General features: G+C 31.6%; 1 protein-coding gene across 1 annotated transcript in view; it reads right to left on the bottom strand.

Annotated features, from left to right (window-relative positions):
* LOC126737796 (proteoglycan Cow) overlaps nucleotides 1–23,748 on the bottom strand; it is a 101,633-nt gene that overhangs the window by 5,889 nt on the left and 71,996 nt on the right. The window contains exons 2-7 of the mRNA XM_050442849.1: nucleotides 16,604–16,661; nucleotides 6,192–6,294; nucleotides 6,022–6,138; nucleotides 5,822–5,967; nucleotides 1,408–1,637; nucleotides 1,121–1,349 (exon numbers count right to left, since the gene is read on the bottom strand). Coding sequence (XP_050298806.1) covers nucleotides 1,121–1,349; nucleotides 1,408–1,637; nucleotides 5,822–5,967; nucleotides 6,022–6,138; nucleotides 6,192–6,294; nucleotides 16,604–16,661 — 883 coding nt within the window. The remainder of the gene's footprint in view (nucleotides 1–1,120; nucleotides 1,350–1,407; nucleotides 1,638–5,821; nucleotides 5,968–6,021; nucleotides 6,139–6,191; nucleotides 6,295–16,603; nucleotides 16,662–23,748) is intronic.

The raw sequence follows: 23,748 nt of genomic DNA, 5'->3' as shown, positions 1-23,748 counted from the left end.
CATCGAGGCTGATAAGATTATTGAGAGTATGCCCAATGAAGGCGTCATAGAACCATCTAGCTGTCCATGGTGTTCACTGGTGGTACCGGTAAAGAAGAAGGACAGCTCGACCAGATTCTGCGTAGATTACTGGCAGGTTAATAACATACCTAAAAAAATTGAAGATATTTTTGGACGTAGACCTACAAAGTGGATACTGCTAAGGTGAGTTAGTCCCTGAATATCAGGAAAAGAGGACCTTTACGATGGTTACTAAATTATGGCAATTTAATGTAATGCCATTTGGTCTATGCAATGCCCCTGTCATTTTTGAATCGGTGAGGAACAGATTTTAAGAGGACTGTCCTGGAAGATATGCCTGGTTTACTTTGATGATATTATTGTGATATAAAAATCCTTTGAGGACCACATCAAAAATCTAATTATTCTGGATTAAAGTTGAGCCTAAAGAAATGTTATCCCTTTCAAAGTCACGTCGTTTTCATTCAACGAGTTGCTGTTGAAAAGGCAAAGATCGAGGCTGTCAAAGATTGGCCAGCTCCCAAAGACATGCATGGCCTAAGCAGCTTCTTGGAATTATGCATTTACTACCGACGCTATATTGAGGCATTCGCCAACATCGCTAAATCACTGAACTGTCAACTATCGGCGATGTGGCTCCTTATATACTCGGCAGACCGCTGTTCTTAGATTCTCACTTCATCTTCGAGAAATCGTTACACTTATTCTTTTCTCTTTGATGGAGCTCCTATGCGAAATTTAAGAATAAAAGAATATAAAAACAAGAAGGTATTGTTTTATTATTTTATATACTATTGGTTTAAACTGCTCTCAATTTAGCTTATAAACAAGTGAAAAAAAGACTTTCTCAACTTGTCCGAATATACTTGCAAATACGTCAGTACTGCATGACTAAGAAGTTTTTCTCAAAGCCTAGAAATGCAATGCGTTTTAAATTTTTAGTTTATCTACATGGCAATGTTTGTTCGATTACATTCGAATTACATTTTTCTAAATTTAAGACCACTTTTAAATAATATTTATTAAATTCAGAGAATTACGTGGAATATCCAGTCAAACGGACCTGATATTTTGTGACATTCATATGGGAAATATTTACCTTTTGATTTATTCTTTGGTCTTCTCCTTCTATTAGAATCAGCCATAACTACAGAGAACCAATCCAGCAGGCGATTTCCCATGGCCTGTAAGGCAGTCGGAGAACACTGCTTTGAAATAGGAAGGGCAGGGTCCAGGCCGTTAATTGCATTGCTGTAGGCTTTATCATCTGTCACTTCATTATAACCCTTAAGCTTTTCCTTGTCGTCGCCGTAAAGGAAATTATTCTCCTAGAAAAATACTCTTATATAAAGGTCTGAAATATATTTGTAAAATAACAATACTTACCTTATTATACTTTGTATACTTAATGTACTTGTAATGTTTGTTATCATATTTGATTTCCTGCGGCACGTATGAATAAATGTCGTTTTTCAATGTGGGTTTTTCCAGGCTGGCGCCGTTTACTGCTCCGCTACTAATGGTTCCAGATTTATCCAGAGTCGCTTTGTATTTTGTCATGAAGTTGTTTAAACGGTCAGGTTGGCGCTGTTTTTTATGGACTTTTATGTCTACTTCTATAAAGAATAAAACGAAAAATTGATTCATAACTATATACATAAAGCTCCTTATGATTACGTATTCAGAATCCACAATAAGAAAACCGTAAATTCAAATTTAGTTTCCAATCATAGATTTGTAGACGTATTGGGAAAACAGATAAAGAATAAGTGAGAATAGTGATCAAGTATATTTGGGCTGCTACTTATTACACTGTTGTCGAGATTCAAGTATAACCAATAAATTTTCAATAAACTGTTAGGCTTTCAGTTCTTAGGCCCTTTCTCACACCCCTTTTTGATAAAATATGCGCTCAATGACAACTTTTGAACCCACTAAATAAATAAACTGGAGAAAAGTCACACGGTCAAAGTTTAGTTGTTACAGTCGATCTTGGCGAGAGTGAGACATTGTTCACGAATTACTCCTAATTTCATTATTCCTAACATGGGTCTCTCTTCAGACTCACATTCGACAAATCTTCTGAAACAATCTTTTATTGTTTCTGACTTTCGAATGCCTTAATGGTTGCGCTTCTGTATATACAGTTCGTGGTAGACTTTTTACCAGAACTTAAAAGAAGCTTTCATCACAAGTACTAAAAAAACCAAATTCATTGATTTGCTGAATACCCTACATTTTGTGATAAAGAGGGCGAATGTCTCTAAGTCTCTCTAAATCGTTTTATGCTATTACAACGTTAAATTCCATAAAATGCAAGGCATGTAAATAATTCCTCCTCACTTTAAAAGCCGATTTGTAACTGGGAATAAAATAATTACTACAAGCTCTTAGCGGGGTGTTTATAGTCGGCACATCTGTTCATCTTCGCAGGCCCAAAATGCAAATTGCAAGGTTCCACAGGTTTGTAATTAATAAACTTAGATGTTGAAGTTTTTTGAGGAGCCTCTTTAGAACAAAAGAGGACTTTTTAATGGAATAATATTTGAATAATGCCTCTAAAGCTGATGAGTATGTCAAGGGTAAAATAAATGAGAAAAATGTAAATACAATACATTAAACAAAAGAACCAACTTTAAATTTCACTCAAAAGGTAATACGGAGATCTAAAATCAGTTTATAGTTAGTTCGCATACCGCCCAATGAACTACACGTAATCTAAAAGGCAAAATCTTAAGGAACATACACGTACATAGACGTGTGCAAATCCAGATTGCAAACAAGATTAGAAGGACCTCTGGAAAGCAATTTTCGTTTATATAACGCTCTGGGGCTGGAGTACGTATTTGCCTTTAAAGAAGTAAAATAAGATTAAGGTTGCTTTTACTTTTCTGAAGTTTAGTGTGATTTTTAGTTTTAAATTTTGCCGACATTTCTGGTGGAATTGCAATAAAATAAAATATATACACGCTCTAGAAAAGGTTTAAAAGACTGACTGAAATTGAAAAATTTGTGATGAATTCTTCCAGAAACCGTTCTGAACGTATCAACACCTGGATTTCTTCTTTTATTTAAATCCAGACACCATATTATACTCGTAGAATAAATTATAAAAAAAACACAATTTTGCCTGAATGAGATATGAATGTTTTGAAATATCCAAAGGTGGATCTAGGATCTAGGCAAATAAAAATACTTTGTTTAAAAGTACCTATTGTAAAACATGGAAGATAAATACAGCTTATTAATTTATTAAATTATTGCTTTCTACCCTTATTTATACTATTCATTCCTTCTTTACCAGAGAGTGTTTTCCTTGCTGCTTCAAATTTTCCAATATTAAGCTGATACATAAAAGAGCCAATGCAACTGACCCGTCGAACTATCGATCTACTATCCATTATATCTAAATTGGAAAGCCTGGGAAATATATGCATCATTGACTTCTTTACCATCTCCAACCTTACTGAATAAATATCAGTTTAGGTTTCCACATCAAAAACGTATTGATGATGCTGCCCTTTCACTATATGCAGAATTTATTTAAACTGCGAAATCAACGGTAGTTTGCTAAGTATTTCGTTCCTGTGTTCTATGATTTGTTACAAGCATTTGATTGTGTCACGGAATACTAGTTTTGAAGCTTGTTAAGTACTATTTCTATGCTACTTAGTTTGAATAAATTATATATAAGTCATATCTATCTAAGCTCTATCATTAAATAGCAGATCATTAAATAATTTCTAATGGGTACTCAAGAGCCTATTTTAGGTAAAACACTCTTTAATTTACATCAATGACTTTGGAGCGTTTGCTGATAATTGCACAGGAGAATTGACATTAGAAGATCAAAATTCAGTCTGATGATTTAACTTTTTTCCCTTAAGTTATCGAAAACTGAAATTCAGAGATATGAGCCTAGAAAATATTGACACTCATGATTTTAAGATACAATTTTGACTCTTTCTTTTGATAAAAAACTTGCTTTAGGCTATTATAGTTAAGGTCTACTGTCAAAAATTCAGTATCACTATTGTAAAAACTAGATATTTCATACTGGTCAAATCAAATTTAATATAGTATGTTCCATTCGTTGCATCCCTTTTAATATATAGCCTTTTACAATCCCAAAAAGAAGATCTATTAGCTCGTTATGTCTATCATTTTTTATTAAAAATAAAATCCCTTCATTGGCAAGATTTGTTTTAGAAATGGAGTATGGTGTGTTATTCATACACATTTCTCTGATTCTTCGAATAACAGAATAAAACAAACACACCAGGAACATGTTCTGGGTTTGACAAGACTATATTATTCTAGCATTTTCCCTGTTCGTTAAGGTGTGATTTATTTACACACTTACACTAATAAACACGATTATTAGAAATATTCATTTTCATCGTATTTATTTACTAATATTGATGTCCGATTTAAATATCGCGCCAATATTTCCAACTGCACTGCACTGAACTGTCTTCCAGTGGCAACGTGGCTCCTTATATACTCGGTTGATCATGATTTCGGAAGTTTCGATGACTTTCCACAGATCTCCAGAGATGTCCTACTTAGTCATTTTCGATGGAAATTGATTTTTTTGTCAACTTTGAAGGACCGTATCTTAGAAAATGTCAGTCGTATGCTTTTCCCAGTGGTACCACACCATTTAAGAGGTCTTAAGTATTTTAGAAACGTTGGAAAAATATATTGAGTATCAACGGTTTTTTCTGGAAAAAATTCCACAGCTAGGCATTTTCGATGGAAATTGCTAAAAATCGATTTTGTTTCTCAATTTTGAACAAGGTCGTAAAACTTTCCTATTAGTACCAAACGATTCAGAAGATCCCAAATATTCCAGAAACATTAGAAAAATTATTTGAGAGTCAATAACGTTCCCTGGAAAGAATTCCAAAGTTGGCCATTTTCGATACAAATTGATTTTTTTCTTAACTTTGAAGGGTCGTATTTCAGAAAATATCAGTCGTATGACTTTTCCAAGATACCAAATAATTCAGAAGATCCCAGATATTCCAGAAATGTCTCCTATCTGTTAATTGTCTTTCTGTGAGTTTTTAATTATCAAATTTTGCGAATTCCTGACAAACCTCTTAATGCATTTAATTGGATTTAAATTTAAGTTGCTCTCAAGCTTCAACTCTCTTTTGCACTGAACTGTGGAGCTGACTACCAGCGGATTTAATTCTTCAAATGAAGCATCTTAAATACTAGAAAACTAGATTGGCGCTTCATTAACATTTGATTTAAATAGCGCGCCAACATTTCGAACTGCACTAGACTGAACTGTCAATTGACTCCCAGTGGCGTCGCGGCTCCTTATATACTCGGCTGACCATGATTCCGGCAGATTCACTGACTGAGAAATATTGTAAAAATTTTTATATTTTGTAGTAACTATACAGAAGCAAAGCAAAATAATAAAATATCAAGAGAGTGTCAATCCTATAGATCAAATATAGGATTTCATCGTTGGTTTGTCTAAGTTAGAAATGTTGAAATGATGCAAAGTCTTCTGAATTAGTCAGAAAATTAAAACACTTCTGCTGGTCTATTAAGAGATCATGAAGACCATTCAATTCATTGAAGAACATTCCATCAAGGTTCAAAATAGAGCTTGGAAAATATATTTCTTGAAATCCATAAAAGCTATCCAATCTGTAATCATTTCCATCCATTAAATAATCACTTGAGTTATTACACAACTTGTTTCTAAATACTTAACCCAGTAGCTTCAAAAACTAGACGATCTCTTTACATCAAAGTCTAATATTTTAAAACAACTTACCTTTACAAGGACAAAATCCTTTACAAGCGACCTTAACAGATGTTTGACGAAAACAGTTATGATAGTCTAATCGACAGAGGGTACTATAAGTGCGATTGTCTGTACCGCAGATAAAATCTGGCTTCACTACTGGACATATGTGACATCTGAAAAAAGAATAATTTCACTAACGCAAAATAAAGAGAGAAGAAAAAACTTACGGATCCTCACTAACTTCATCATCAGCATCATCTTCGCTATCATAAAATATATCATCATCCTCCTCCTCGTCTTTTGGATCGTCCGTTTTGGAAGTCGACTTTGGAACAACTATATCACTAAAAGTATTTATATTAATTAGATAAAATTCATTTTATATGATATAATTTACCCATTTTTCTTAAGTTCCTTTCGAGACACGCAAACAGCGGTAAACGAATCTTCTAGCAGACATATTTCTTTCTTCTTACAATTTAACGGACGGCATAAATCACCTGCAAACAAAGCAACATATTTTATTTAAAACCAATTGCAAACATAAGTTTTAAATCAAATTGCTATCGTAATAATTTAAATAATAAACTATGTTAACACGTATTCGTTCATTATTCTTTTATGATTATCGAAAATAAACACATGTTTAATTAAAATTATTTCTATGCTAGTAAATTAACTAAAATAAATTTGGTTTTAATATAAACTTCAAATGTACAACTTCATTAATATAAATGCTATTTATTTAATATCCATAGAATAGAGTAATATTACAGTTATATTTTAGCCTCCCTTTAATTTAAATTTATGTTTTTGAATGCATTTTCATTTTTTAGTTAATTTGAAAGGAATGAAAGGTTTTAAATTCTATTTTACTCTTTGTGATTCTCATGGATAGTAATTAACCAGTTGGAGTAGTAGAGCTTTTAACTAGAAAGTAAATGTGAGACGCATAATAAATATTATAATATGGATGCGTTTAGTTAAGGCGGATAATTAAGTGAATAGAAAACAGGATTTAGGAGAAGGAGGATACTATAAAGCAGACATAATCAGACCGATGGTCTTAACTGATATTTTTTTTTGCTTATTGGCTTCTTCATAGTACCCAAGAAACCGAAAAAAGTTTATTTAATGAATTATTAACAGGAACAAACAAATAATTAGTGTGCTCACCCATCCAATTTTAAATAAATAAATTCAATCGTAATAAATAAAGTCAATCGTATCCATTTAAGTTATGCCTTAATAATTGTATTATTTTGACTGGTTTAGAGTGTTGCAAATAGCATATTCCACATGATGACCCCTTTAAAAGTCGCTCGGTCTAGCGTAAGAATTTTTACTAGAAAATAGGATTTATCAAGGCAAACATTCGAAATTTCCAGCACTGAGGTGCAGTTAAAAATATTTTATTCAGTATTTGAATCTTCCAATGTTTGTTCAATAAAATGTGAAGAAGTACGAAATAATCGTACGTACACGTAACCCAGATTACCTGCTTCTTTATCTGGCTCTGAAAAAACTTCTCGCATGTCTCCTACTGAATGACTGTATCTATGTTTTCTTCGCAAAAGCCAATAGCAGTTCTGAATCTTGATATGCACGACCTTCTGTGAGCTCCAATGCTATTCTTCTAACTACATATTTCAAGGCAAAATTAAATAATAACGGTGAGAGGAGGTCTCTTTGTCTGAGTACTGATGTTACACTGTTTCCTACATACAAATTAGGAAAAAAGGAAGCATTAATCTATCTCTATCTATATTGAGGATTATTTAAAACAAAATTTATTGTTGTGTGTTAAGCAATATGGATTTAGACATCAACATTTAATGGATACAGCAGATAGGTATTTGTGTGATAAAATTCTGGACGATTTTAAATGCAATTTCCATTCTCAGGCTACATTTTACGATTACGATTTGCTTTAAATGGCTACAAATTATTTATTATTGGAGTAATCTGAGGTTGTGGGCGATATCAAATTGATTAAGCTTTAATTGACTTGTCTAAGAGTATTTTACTTATTGATGAATAAATAAATCAGACTTATGCATTGCATCTCTCAGATAAATTTCTTTCTTTCTCTCCTTCTTTATTTGATTTTGTTGAATTTAAAATACATCAAATGTCTGTTCTATGCCGCATTGCTTAATAATTCTTTCAGCCTAAAGTACGCGAAGCAAGTTCTCTTCCCTTCTATTAGCAATAAAACCTATTTCATAACCTCTGCAGTATCTTGTATTTATATATATGTATACAGCGGTGTATAGAAAACTGCAAAACGAAAGAGCATTTTATTGAAATGCGATCGTAAATTTTCCTCGCTCGCGAAATAAAATATCTCCTCAGGAAAGACAACAGACTAGACGACCGTAACAGAACCGATATTAGTTTTCAGGTTCGGTGAATTAAATCGGTTTTGTTTTTTTTGCTATATAAAATCGGAGAGAAATAAATAAGGAAAAACTAAGATATCATTTGAATTTTAAGTTTATTGCTTACATTCTTATGTTTTTTTGTAATCTTTGACACACTTAATATGAAATTCTATAAAAATTACAAGATGTTCATCATCGCCTACGGCCAATCTCTTCACAATTAAAATTTGAGACTGTGGTTTGCCTTTATTATCAATGAGAAGGCTTTTGATAGTGTAAAACTGTAGGCAGTACTTAGTACAGACTATATAAAAATGAATCAAGGTGATGTGATATTTCGAAAACTCTTAACCATGGCCTTGGAGGATGTTATTATAGACTGATATTATAGCGATTATTTTCTATAGCTTTTTCAATCAGTAAACATTACTTTTTACACTTAATAATCCTAAAATTCTTCCACCAAAAAATTCTGTAGGTTGACGTAGGTTGTATTGTGACCATCCGTTTAATACTAATATGATTTTTTCCCTGAATTATCAGATATAGTGATGTAGATTCACCAGAGTATAACATGAGGTCCTAATAATAATAATATTACGTTTATTTCCAAAATTACAAAATTTAAATACAAAATACTTATTCTACTTTACGTACAAGTACAAGGAAGAAATAAACGATTAGTACCGAAGCTCCTCTATTTAGAAGCTTCTTGGTACTTTTTCTTTAGGGATATATATAGTCCAATTCAGGTTTAAAGGTCAATATCGGGGTTTTCTTGTCAAGTCCGAGAAAATATTCTCATATATTATATTGTATCTATAATCTTAATATTATTTGTATCTGTCCATCTTCAATTATTCTTATTGCCGGTTTTAAAACAACATTAAAAATAAGGACAATCACATCTTGCACAACACATACCATAATAAAAAGACAACACTATTTAAATTTAAATACTCACAGTAGCACATCACAGGAATCAACAAAAGAACATGGGAATTATCAAACGTTTAATAAAAGTTATTGCTTTTTTATTACAAAAATAATAAGAACAAGCTACAAGTTATTTACCAATTAATGAAATATAGCCGCATCTGTCTGTTCAATCCATTGCCTTACATAAACTTAAAACGTTGCTGTAGACATTTATCCTGTATGGGTCTTGGTATTATATTATAAAGTTTCGGCAAAGTATTTAGACTGTGATTTCGGTGCTAAATATTTGAAATGACGCTGACCACTCCTTTTTTTGTTCCTAGATTTTATAATCAAGATTTTGTGCTTCACGTAACTTCTGCTTTATTATTACTTGCTCATTAGTTTGTCTATCAATCAGAAAATGCCACTATCTTACTTCATGAGAAATCCGTTTATCTCCATGTTTCTTAATAAGGCCGAGCACACAGTTTGTTACAGACATTCTTGTGCCACTCGAGTTTCTCATTTATCATTTCGGTGCTCACCAATTCCTGAATGTGCTATTAAACTATTTTATCAACTTGAAGTCACAGTTGTTATAAACTAAAATGTGAGATTTTCCAGTTTATTCGTAATAAATTATATTATACTTATTGGAATGAAGGAACTGCCCTAGTTTTCTTTAAAGTTTGGCAGTTTTGGCACCGTAATATACACATATCAAAGGAAAAAAAGCCGTTTTATCGACAAAAAATTGGTGTTTCAAGGATAAATTGTGTTTATTATTTGTTGGACATTTCTTTGAACACACCTTATCACAATTATCATATTAAGTTGATATTAAATAACTAGCTTAAATTGTTAGAGATAAATAAAATTCATTTAATTGCCTTTTATTACCTTTGTTTCATTTATCAATTTACATATTAAAAGAAAAGAAGCTTAATAAACACTTAACATATTATGACATTAATTATACATGATCTTATTTTATATTTCACTATTTCTACTTACTTTAAAATGATTTATTAAAATATGACAAAATATTTCTGCTTTTCCTAAATCCCAATGTTTATCGTTTTAAGCCAAACATTTATTACTTTATAGTCCATTCATATAATGAATGTCGCCCACATAAATCGGGATCAGGATGTTGCAACGAGAATTTAGGATCGATACATTTTATATGTATACGCCTCAATTAATGGATCAGAGGGTTCGGCTATATGCGGACTATTGCGTATGTCTTTGGCATTTACTAATTACATTATAAGTCTGAAAAAAATTTAATGAGATTTTGATGTGACAGGCTGCAGGGCGTTTTATAAATTTGTAAAAGTTCATTTTTATATTCCTATCTCACTCTGAAAATTGGAAGAGAATGGGAATAAAATGATGTTTTTCGAGTATAATTAGACACAGTACGGAAGAAAAACACTATTTTCAGGTGATTCAAACACTATTTAGGAAATGAAACGATGATATAGAAGAAGATGGGAAAATCGAATTCTCATTTATATATCCCTATCTCAGTCTAAAAATTAGAAGCGGATGGAAATAAAATGATGTTTTTTGGGTATAATTAAACATATTATGGGAGAAAAACACTATTTCCAGGTAATCCAAACACTATTTAGAAAATGAAACGATGATATATAAAAAGGTAGAATAATCGAATTCTCATTTATATATTCCTATCTCATTCTAAAAATTAGAAGAGGGTCGAAATAAAATGATGTTTTTCGGGTATAATAAGACATATTATGGGAGAAAAACACTATTTCCAAGTGATTGGAAACATTTTCAAACACTATTTAGGAAATGCAACGATGATATAGAAAAAGGTGGAAAAATCTAATTCTCATTTATATATCGCTATCTCAGTATAAAAATTAGAAGAGGATGGGAATTAAATAATGTTTTTCGGGTACAATTAAACATATTATGGGAGAAAAACACTATTTCCAGGTGATCCAAATACTATTTAGGAAATGAAACGATGATATAGAAAAAGGTGGAAAAATCGAATTCTCATTTATATATCCCTATCTCAGTGTAAAAATTAGAAGAGGATGGGAATTAAATGATGTTTTTCGGGTATAATTAAACATATTATGGGAGAAAAACACTATTTCCAGGTGATCCAAATACTATTTAGGAAATGAAACGATGACATATAAAAAGGTGGAAAAATCGAATTCTCATTTATATATCCCTATCGAGTAGATTAGGGATATATAAATTAAATCAGTATCAAATATCAAATCAAATATCCCTAATTGAGTGTATTACAGTATTGTTTTCTTTAATCATATTCGGTTACAATAAATTCATATAAAGAAAAATCAGATTCTAAAGTTGCCCCTTTGAAAATGTATGTCTCTATTATTACTCGAAAAGATCAATAGCTTTTCCATTAATATTGGATGAAAATAAAGCGAGGCCAAAATGTATGTAATTTACTTATATAAATTTAACTAATTCAGGTAGTAGCAAAAAACATTAATAAAATAGATGTTAATGCTTATTATATAAAACAAATGTAGTTTTCTCATTTTTAATATATAATATAAATCAGAAAACCATTCTCTAAAACACACCCCGATTTTAATCCAGTTAAAATCGTTCCACTCTCTCCGAAGTTCTATAAAGTAAATTGATTTCTGTGAAATTAAGCTACAACAGCCTACTCCCAGAGGGTTGTTCGGTGAAGATTCGCCTAAAGGATTCGAATTCCTTTAATTGCTTCCTAACTTTAAATCCTCTACATTCAGCTGACTGGAGCCACCGGGATCGAAACGAACCTATGACCCGATTCACATTTAAATTTAATATAATAAAGAGAAGTGGAGTGTTAAGTTGTATGAGGTAGTTAATTGTCGCTAACAAAAGCAGTGAACTGATGAATAGGCAGCCAGTGACTGTGGTAAAATTATTTGGGACAGTATTTAAATATTTTATTCATCTTATCAATGATTGTATTCAAACTCAAAATCATATGTGATTCCGCTAATGCAAGGTAGCTTTTAAATGCAGAGTCTTACAGAGGAAGCTAGTTTATTGGCTAGAGGCGAAATATGAGGAAAAAATAAACTTACAGTCGATAATCACTGCTAAGAATTTGCTGCTATCAACTGGGTTCATCTATTGATGTATTCTGCAAATTACGTTTTAAAGAGAGAAGCTTGAGTAACTTGTCTTCCCAACATTTAATTGAAGTGACTGACATACTCCAAAGCCTTTGAAACATCGTAAGGCTATAGTTGACCCTTCACCCAGATTGAGTGATTTAATTAATTACATATATTAGTTATGTTTATTTTCTCCTGGAAGCTAAAGAGACTTGTACTTAAGATCTGGTGTAACATCTAAAGTAAGATGGGTGTTATAAGAAACATTTTTATTTTATCATCTGAAGAAAAAATAATTACGGACTTTTCTTCCATTTCTTCAAGAATGTTGAATCAGTTTTTGTTGCAACTTTGACGTTATTCCACAATAGTATTCATTCTAGGTGTCTGGGGAAACTTTAGAAGTAGAAATGAGATGATGACGAATTTTCCGACGAATATCGTTTAGCTATTTTACATTATGAGTGGTAGCGAAGTCTGTCAAGCAACTCAAGTAGTAAAATTGTCTTACTAGTTTGATTAAATGGACAGTCAGTTTCTAGACAATCAATAAATTTCCTTTTCTTGGAACAAGAAACTCAAGTCTTCCGAAGATGCTTGGTAAGCCAAGATTTTTCAGATTTTGTCGCGGGTATAATAGGCAATAACATTATACATCTCCTCTTCAGTAATGGTGAAATTTATGCAGAAATGTTAGACACAACTATAGGACATCTTATAGTTTAGGTGGAAAATCAAAGGGACGCCAATGGAAATCTTGCTCTAGATGAACATTTGCTGCATTTCCGACAGGACGGAGCGCACCCGTATTATGTACGCCCAGTAAGAGAGTGGTTGGATAATCATTACCCAGAGCAGTGGATTGGACCCATAGAATGGCCACCTAGTTCACCGGATCTGACACCGCTTGATTTTTTCTTAAAGGATCACTTGAACTCCGTTGCATTTAAAACTCAACCAGATTCTTAAAACGTCCGAAAACATTTTGAATACCGGCTGTTCTTATGCTTGGAGAAAAATGGAACGCGTTTCGAAAAATTTTGAAAAAAAAATTAAATGCTGTTTATGTAGAATTTTATAAGGAACACAGACATGATAAAAAAATAGGGGTTGCCTTAAAAATTAAAATTTTAGGTAGGTACACTGGAGGTCAGGGGGTTGAAAGTAAGACGACAACAAATGCCTCAAAAATCGTCCCCCTTGATATGTAAATTGACGCTTTTCGCCTAATTTTCATACTCTCATTGGTAGAGGCAATTTTAAATGCTGTTCGTTTTTAAATTGCCGGTATAGACTTTGGTATAGCTATCCGGTTGTCAAAAATTGGCCTTACGAGAGCGACTAAGTACAAAATAATAAAATATAAATAACTACTCGAATCCTTTAAACATGACTTTTTTCTAACTAATTTCAATATATGTGAAAATGCAGTAAATGTCGATCTCCTGAACAATCACGTTTATATTACTGCGCGATAAGAGCATAAAGGAAAAATAAATCATAAAACTGGAAGCGAATGTCAGTAAGACTGCATTTTCAATTCGAACAATATTTCTAGCGTATGCATTAAAATATGCATGCCAGTCAATAGGGGAAGAAAAATGTATTGGCAATTTTAAACGACATTTTAGACGCCTTTAAGGTGCACGTAAAAATATTGTTCGGTTGCGTTTATACAGACTGTTTCATACTTAAAATGTGTTAGACGTAGTCCGTTATTGGAAAGCAAAATTATCCAGATATATCTCCAATAGGTTCATTTTACTTAGGATTTTCTACTGATCATCATACAAAAATTTTAATAAATGGTTGGGGCTAGAATGAATGCTTAAAAAATATTTTAAGCTTTGCCGCGTTAATTGGGTGTAAGTATTAGAACGAAGAATTTTTTTTGTTATGCTGATAATAATGCCGAAAAACATGACCGACAACGGATTGATGAAGTCACGCGCCCAGTCAGGACTCATTTACTTGTTCGCATGTTTCTGAATAATATAAACGGTTTTCTGAAGATGACCAACATCCGGGTCGACTTGTTTTTGATAGCAACTACGGAAATAGTAAACAATATCAACAAAATTGTGTCTGAAGATCATCGTACTCGTATAATTGACTAAAGATGCGAGTAAAAATGCCTATTAAGAAACTGTCAGAGAAATTGTACTGATTGAACATGAAGAGTCTGCATGAAGCTGGTTCCATAAAATTTGACCTCTGACCAAAACTTCGTCCGTTAACAGACCTGCTCACATTTTGTTGAGATATTGTAGGAAGAGCATCTCTTCCTACTAGCTTTCTTTGCATTAAAAGCTGGATATTTCAATACGGTGTTGAAACTAAATGGCAATCGATGCATCAACAAGAATAATCAAAATCAAGATTTTAAGCCATACATATACTTTTTTTGTAAATCAACCATCTCGTAACAGGTTTCAGACGGTGAAACTGTAAACGAAACTTATTATTTTACAGTTTTCGTAATACTGCGAGATCAAGTTTGCAAGAAACGACCAAAGTTGTAAAAAAAACAAGAAAGTTGCACCAAAAATTTTTTTGAAGCATTATTGAGCCGCTGAAGACATTATTTTGCCCGGACACTAGATAGATTTGGTCAATTTTAAGTCTGCCTTCTAAGGAACCTGATTTAAGCCGATGAATTATGAAAATTGGCAGAGCTCCTAAATATCCTTACAAAAGAAGATTCTGCATTGCTTTGACCAGTGGAAAAAACGAATGTAACGGTGTATGGTGAGAGGAGAGGAGTACATTGAAGGGATTTCGATTTCAGAATAATTTAAAAAAATAAAACTGAATGTTTAATAGCCAGACTTGTTGATTTTGACATTTGGCGCAGTCAGTAGGATACCAATCTTTAAGCTTTGTTGGCCTTCTATCGATTTACGTGGAAAACCTGTCAGAACGAAACACTTCGAGAGGTCGTTTCAACTACTAAAACTTAGTTAACTAAAATAGTACATAGCTCTTAAAATATCTTGCTAAGGCGACTAAAAGGTATTAGCTTAAAAAAAGAAGAAGACAAAAAAGTATTCAACAACCACATATTTAGATGCAACCACGAAAAGTTTATTATAAATATCATTATTCTCAAATATTTGATGCTTAACTATAAAAATTATAAATATTCTTTACTAGTATATGAGAAATCATTTAGTAATAACATATGGAGAGCAGTTATATAAGCATAGCTAATTTAAGAACAATCTATATTTACGAGTCAATATCCACGAGTAATATCAAACAATTAATTATGAATTCCATTAAAATTAAAATACCTGCCAGCCCTAGGTGATGAATTTTAGATTAGTGGAAAAGCTCATGATATTCGGATTATCCAACATCAGTTAGTTACTACTCACTAATAAGTGTGATAAATCTTAGTTTAGCGAAAATCAAATTAAAATTCCTTTGCACTTTATTTTCAAAATCAATAGGTCATCTCTCGTTATTGTCTATCTTTCTCGTGTTAATTAATAAGAAATAACCATCTATTATTTCTTATATTACCTTTTTAAAAATAAACAAGGAAACTATATTCCAGACTCAATATTCTTAGAATGATATTTAATATTCGTACTTGAGGTTTGTTCGATGATAAGTGTTCGCAAACGTTCCTCTGTAGTATTTAATAGCTCCGCCGTATTAAATAATCTAGTTTTCATAGCTTTTTCCTACACACAGTTGTCTAATATCTCATAAGAGCTTCGTAAATCAAACAAACCAATTTGGCAAATCAGCTAAGCCCAGCTAGCTCATTGCTGTAGTAGTTACTATTATCCTATTGATTGCTAATCAGAATAACTTCTCAAAGATGTTACATGCAAAGCATATAAGCAGCGTACTTTATATACATTATAGGAGGCCTACTAGAAACTTTAATATTTTACAAAATGGTTATACTAGTTCGAGTATGTTTACGTCACACTTTTGATACTTTTACGTTAATAATCAAAATCTGTATCTCCCAAAAACATTTCCGGGAAAAAGTATCGAACTCCGATTTTTGACACAATAACTTTTTAGTGAGCTTACCAGCGAAACTCGAATCTCTACTAGAGTTTCCAATATTCGAAATAAAAAAAAATGTTTTTGATGCAAAAAAGGAAGCCAATACAACTGACAGGTATGAAGCCCAAGTTGATTGAATTCCCTGAATGATAAATGTGTTTTAAAGTTTGATGGGCATCGATTGATGTATGGGACGACATACCGATAATTTGTCCGCAGATACGTTTTACACCGTTTTATTTCTATTATCAAAATGGCATTTTTTTGGATTCAGAATTCCGATCTTTAATAATATGTCTTGTAGATGAGCTTATATTGATAATAAAATACAAATACTAGGTACTTACTTGAGGGATCATGTATCCATCTTTTCTTTTCGCCAACTTTAAACGATTTAGAGTCATCCTGCAATAAAAATTAAAAAATTAGATATAAAATACTAAAATGATTCACTTTTTAATCAAAATTCAAAGCAACGCGGAAGAGGAATTTTAAAATATATTACGCCTCTTTGCTTCCAAAGTTCAAGCACGATATTTTAAAGTCCTAAACTACTCTTAATTTAAAAGGGTTTTAAACGTAAAGCAAGTGGTTTTGTAATTACTTAAAATAACGAATAAAACTTGAAAAAAAGGATTTAAGTTTCGAGTAGTTTGCTTAATGAACCAAATCATTTTGTCGCCTTAAAACAAGGAAAAGAGTCACCCTTGTCAACTAGAGTGTTCTTCGCTGGTTTTCAATAGGATACTTAAAAGTGCATCCCCCTTCTTTGCATATAAAAGGTCGTTTCTGGGGGTCTATTTTAAAATCCTTTACGATTTTGTTAGTTGAGTTTTTTTTGGAAAGCTGTTTTATCCGAAGAAAGTATTCGGGTTTACAATTTAATTACACGGGATTTGCGAAAATCAGCCATATACATGCTAGAACACTTGCATTCCGAAATACTTGCTAAAATAAAACTAGACTAATATTGTTATGACCTGTTAGTTTAAATAAACAATTAAGAGTATTAAAGCTGAAAGATTTCGATGCATTTTTTGAGCATCTAGAACGGTCAGATATATGAACATAGAAAATAAAAACAGAAACAGATGTGGCCTTATTTATATTGATATGAGACCTGAATATGTAATTCTCCCATGTTTGACAATAACACTTTAAATGAAAATATTATTAACCAAAAGAAAGTTGCAACTTTTTACGCTTAGTTGCAAGTAAAACCAAAAGCATCTACTAATCTTAATACTAAAGACACATTTTCTTGTCAAATTTATTAGTTCTATTGTTCCAATGTTTGCGATGATACTTAAATCATAAAACAGTTTTAATCTTCTCCTGAAGATGCTAACATCGTTAGCGAAACACGTGTCAAATAAGAAATAAAGAACTGCTTCAGTATCACCATTTTTAAACTTTACTCGAATATAATGAAATCTTACATTTATACACGTAATTTAGTTGCCAAAATTTTTTCTACGTATTAATTTTGAATGTGGTCAACTAACCATATAAGTTTAGATTTTCCGCTCATCGATTCTGTCGGTAATGAATGGCATACGGGTTTGTGTTTGATACAAATAAACAATTTGTATTTTACCATTTATAAATTATTGAATTTATATATTTATTTACTTGTAATATTGTGTTTCTCTAGTTTTAGACCTTGAACTTGTAATCAAAAATTGTTCCTTCCTTAAAATTTTTAAAAATGTAGCAATCATTTATATCAATCATCATAATCGTTGGTTTATAAAGTTTATGTAAGGAAAATATGTAAAATCTGGCGATGTTGTATATAATGTGATTGATGACTTGTGTTGAAGCTTATTTTATGCTTTATGCCTCTGAGAAATTCTGTTATATAGTTTACAGCGTTAAATACCAATAAAAGATTCGTTGTCATTAGCCCATTGAACCAATGAATGATTCTTTACAAAAAGTCTAGCAACTCTTACTACAAGTGAAATGACAGAAGTTCTATAGACCTATAAACGACCTATATCTGCGGACTGGTATGAAGCTATTAAGAAGTTATAGCTTAAAAGCGGTAAGAAGTTATAATAATTTTTCTCTAAAACTATGTACTGAAATGGGAAGTTGGAATACTTGCTCTTCCCTTTCTACTCGCGTTTCATCTAGTATTAGGAACGGTGCTATGCCATTACTGTCCATATTTAGTATAATTCTGAATTTGACTATTAGATATTCTTTTACAGCCTCTTTTTTTCAATAAGGATGATTACCTTTCTGTTCTTAGCCTTTACCTCTATTAAACAACTATATATGCAAATGATTCAACATCCAAAAACTTTTAAAAGTTTCAGGTTTTTGGCTACACCACAATTCATTTGGCATAGAATTTAGAGTTAACTTTGTTTATGTCTAAATGTCCAACGTTGTTGAGCTGTTGAGCTAAGAGAGAAGTAGCCCTCTCTTATTGAGACCATATTATATTTTGTTCGTATAGATATCATCAATTTCAGGCTAAAACATGTTGGTAATAATCGACCTTTCATGATGGTTGGCTGCTTATTTCTTATATCTGTATTCTTTCCTGAAGATTATGGCAACACCACTGCATTTACCATTTACTTCTACTATTAGAATTTTTCTTATATTTCTACTATGCTTTGCCCTTAAACTTTCTAAATAACATTTTTAGAGAGATAGTTTGGTAAAATTTGACGAACGAAATAACGTTATTCTTAGGCTAAATTCACGATGGGGTTTTATACGACGAAATAAGGCCAAATAAAATAAATTTAACGATAATAAAACTATATACACCTATTATAAATGAGTAACTGTTTTTAATATATTCACAAATTAACAAGTAAAGTAATAAAAAAAAAAAAGAAATACTTGGCTAAGATTGTGAGATTTTGTTTCCTTCCTCTTATGATAATGACTATGCTTATCTTATCTTGCATAAAAATCATTGTCAGTGGAACATTAAATTAAAATAGTCAAACATGCTGAAATACAATATATTAGTTCTTTACAAAAAGACAATCGACTACACTCTAACAGAGTAGATCCACCGTATATAAGTGGCTTTTCAAAATTCGAATACATTTAGGTAAAGTTGATCTTTTAGTGTTCGCTCGAGTTTTGTTGGAAAATGATTGTCTCAAAGGCATAGCCCCATGAGAACGTTTCGCAATAGAAAGGAAAGTAAAGTGCATGATGTCATGGGAATATAAAGTTTAATAAGCTCTAGTCTTTTGTTGTCGTTATACATTGCATTTTTAAGTTTGTAAGAGGAAACAAAATGAATATTAAAAATTAATAAAGAGGTAAATTATCAAATTCGCTTGTAAGTGCAATGTCTGATTTTTATGGACACATTTAAACAAACTACAATTTTAGAAAAAAAAGAAAAGAAAGTTGTTTTTTTTGTGCACAATTTGTTTTAAAATAATTGGAAATGAGGCAGAAGCGTCAAACTTCAATTCTCCAGAATGCAATTTTCTTTCCGTAAACTGATTGCATAACTTGTAGCCTTAAATGCACTGAATTTTAGAAAATACAAAATTACGCGATTTGACGAGTACTGATTTGTAAAAGTTTTTCAATAAGTCAGTTTATAGCATAGAATCTTAAAGACCTTTTACTATTAGAAAAACTTAGCAGCAGAAAAAATTAAATTAACAAAATAGAGCTGGCTGTAACTTTACAATGTGAGGAAAATTCAGGTAATATATAATTTTTAGAAGAAGAAAGAAAGAAGAGCCATTTAAAAATACTACTATTAGTTTCTATAATAGAGATAGATTTTGTGGATAGGGTTTACTACCCATCATTAGCGAATGGTATGGGGGAGTCCTCGCCTTGTCGTTAATTATTCCGGCAAGGTCAGGCATTTTAACGTTAATGAAAAAAATAGATAAACAACTGTATGTGAATCTATATACTTTGAACTGTTTGCTTCACAAGAGTGGACTGTAACACCTTGGGCGATGGAAAACCAAAATGCAGTAAGCGGAAGTAGGATGAAATACTGTTCATTTAAAAAAAAAATAATGGTAAAATCAGAAATTCTCGATATGCATCTCGATTTTTACGTCACGCCGCCACTAGTGTTGGGTACCAGGGCATCTCATCTCATCTTCGGAACAAAAATTATTATTCCACGAGCTTATGCTTTAATTTTTTATATGTAATTTATTTTTTACTTAGTTTTAAATACTTATATACTATTACATAAACTATATTAATGTAGGTGATACAAATTCAATTAAAATAAAAACGATTCTTAAGGTTCCAGTGGTTTGTCTACAGCCAGTGGTTTCTTGAAGTCATAGAAATCGATTTACGTTTTAAGCGGATATTCGCAATTCTTACTAGAATTGTACTCTCGTACAATTCTCTTGTTAGTTAAAAGCTCGTTGCCGTTGAAAGGCGTGTCATATTATCTTAACTGTTGTGAATGCGCCTTAACACCGTACCGAGCATCGTACGAAATATAAACGTAACTTAAGTTTACATATGTCAGGTTGCTCGCGTAAATATCAGTATTGCCAACCATAGAATTATAATTACTATAAATAAATACTATAAAATTATATAGTATGTGTACAATTATTCTTCTGCATGCGTAAAAATCTTTAAAAATGTATAATATCAGCACCAAACCTTTTTAGTAGAAAAAATAAACTGTACATTTAAAAGTAAACTATTACCCTGAAAACTAACGAAAATGTTACCATAATGACCATAATGTGCAACAATAGTGGTCATAACTATCTCGGCTCCCTTCTACTCTTATGCGGTAAACAAATACAGATAGATGCCTAGCGAAGCCGTGACTTAGTCGCATTATTTTATGACGTTTTAGCGTTGATTGAATATTTTAACCCCAATTTCTTATTTCTGTGTAATTTGGCGAAGACGATTTTAAACTTAAATAGATTATAGTTATAACATCTTAATAATCTTAATATATAATTTCGCATATGTGAATATGTGGTACAATTAAAGGTCTTTTATTATAACAAATACTTTATTTTATTTATATGATATAGTAAGTACCGAGGGTATATTCCGTTTTTATTGTTTTCGTGGGTAAAAGTTAAATAACAGTATTTTTGTACTATTTGTACTATTACTTTGGGGGAACTTGGATTATTATGTCCAACATATAAGTTGGCAGCACTGGTACATATGGAAATACTAGGTTACCAACTACCGGTCACTACTACTAACTTTTATCAAAGCCATAGGACTGTACAAGGTAATATAATTTTAAATTAGCATCAGTATCAATTCAGTTTATTAGATCGCAATGCAGTTCTTTTCCCTTTTTTAATTTAATATTTCAACCATCAATATCACACTTTATCTTTCTCTGCCACTTAATTGGACATTCTGTTGATTCAACGGTGTTAAAACGTATATTAAATCCATTATGTCAATAATAGTGGTCCGCTAAAATGCCCGTAATTTAATATATTCGCCTTTAGTTAGGATATATAAAATCACCTTTGTCTGCTTGCTGCCATTTAATACGCTTTAAGCTACGAATTACCCAATCAGCTTACAAAGATAATTCAATTTTAGAGAATAGAGGATTGGCGATTCCGCTTCATTTACGATAAATTGTTCAGAAAACCAAATTATTTTTATTTCTCCTTTAAAAAAGTCCAATGTCTACGGTGAAAAAAATATTTATTACCACAAAAAAGCCAATGAATAAAAAGTATCAAAAGAACGTATTAAACTTCATTTTCCCGGGGTTTCTGTACGCTTTGTTTTTCTTCCCTTTGCGAAACGTCCTCGCGGGACCATGTTTTTGATACAATCTTTTTCCAACGAAACTCCGGCAAACACTAAAAGGTCTCCTTTGTTTAAATGTACTCGAATCTCGAAAAGCCACTTACTGTCTGCCGTTATAAAAATGGTTTTATTTATCTCGCAAATTGATACAAATCGTATTTCCTTATATTAAACGTTAAATTAATTTTTCTGCCTTATTAAAGAAGCGGCACATTTTAATGAAAAAGGGGCATTTGATAGTAAGATTTTAGGATGATATTGATGTTACATTATTGATATGTTTTCTTGTCTAATCACAACTTCAGATTTTTATTATAGTATATGCCTTCTATTGGCTATGCATACCTTTTAACCACCCAATAGAAGCCTCTGGTCTAGTACAGAAACTTACTAAAAGAATATTAATTAATTAAATTTTCTACTAACCAAAATCAGCATCACCCTGTAACTGACATACCAATGAGCTTCATTTCGTGAAATTCTAAGTTCTTAAAATGAAGTTCACTCACATTACAGATTTTGCTTGAGGTATGGCTTATAAAACCATTAAACTAAACTTTATTATATAAAACTCCACAGGAGATTTATAATCGAAATACAGGGTGCTTTGAAAAAAATGCATTTTTTCAATTCACCTCTAGAACAAGCTGGATTTTTTCCTCATTTGGTGTCCTATTTGACAGGTATGCAGTTAATGAATTTTTGTACGTTTTTATTTAGTTTTATTTATGCAAACTGTAAATAATTAATTTACTTAAGTCAAAGTCAAATATAGCTTTATTCTTTTGTAGCACTTTGTACAACTTTGTTAACAAAAATATAAAAACAAAATAATCTAACATATCTACACATATTATGATGTACAACACAATATCACAAAATGTTAAAAACTAAATAAATAAATGAATTCAAAACACAATAAGGGCACCAAGTTACTAAGTTAATTGTTCCTTTAATAATTAACATTAAGCAAAACTTAACTACATCTAAAGCCTAAGCTAGTCTAAAAGTGGTCTTAGAAATATTCCTCTATAGTATAATATGCATTTTCAATTAACCTTTAACTTCATCTCTTTCTTAAAAGGCTTATGATAATATGGCAAGTTCATATTAAATACTGAACGAGTATTATTCGTATTAAGTCAATGTGTTACCTAATAACCTTTATACATCAGGCAAGCTGTCTCAAGAACAAAGACTCATGGAAGAGTCAAAATTTATAAACTAAGAAAATTAGGCTTACGAGACTCCTTATACTTACTCCTTATACTTTACGTTCGCAGAGGTATCTGACGGCTCTTATCTAGGTATCTTTTCTCCAAAAATCTGTTACAAATCATAAAAATAGACTGTACGCCCAGACAAACATCTTCCTATTTAAAGATACATTTAAAAAGTAAAATATTCGTTTTGTATATATTAAATGTTAAGTAGGTAATGTCGCACTATCCTTTAATTTGAGCCAGGTCCTGGTTTATCATTTCAAGGAGACTACGTGTCATGTCTATCGACCTTACGTCATTTACATACATAGAAGAGTGGACCAAGGACAGAGTCTTGTGGTACCCCTGCAATGACACTCAACTCCTCCGATTCGTAACTAGCAAAACGAACCTTCTGGCACTTATTTGTCAAAAAGGACCTTACCCACTTTAAAATAGAGCCTTTAAAGCTGTAGCCTTCACAGTATTTTATTTGACACACAGTCAAAGGCTTT

The sequence above is a fragment of the Anthonomus grandis genome, chromosome 6 (assembly GCF_022605725.1).
Source record: "Anthonomus grandis grandis chromosome 6, icAntGran1.3, whole genome shotgun sequence".
Lineage (NCBI taxonomy): Eukaryota > Metazoa > Arthropoda > Insecta > Coleoptera > Curculionidae > Anthonomus > Anthonomus grandis.
This window is presented reverse-complemented; position numbering and strand designations above follow the sequence as displayed.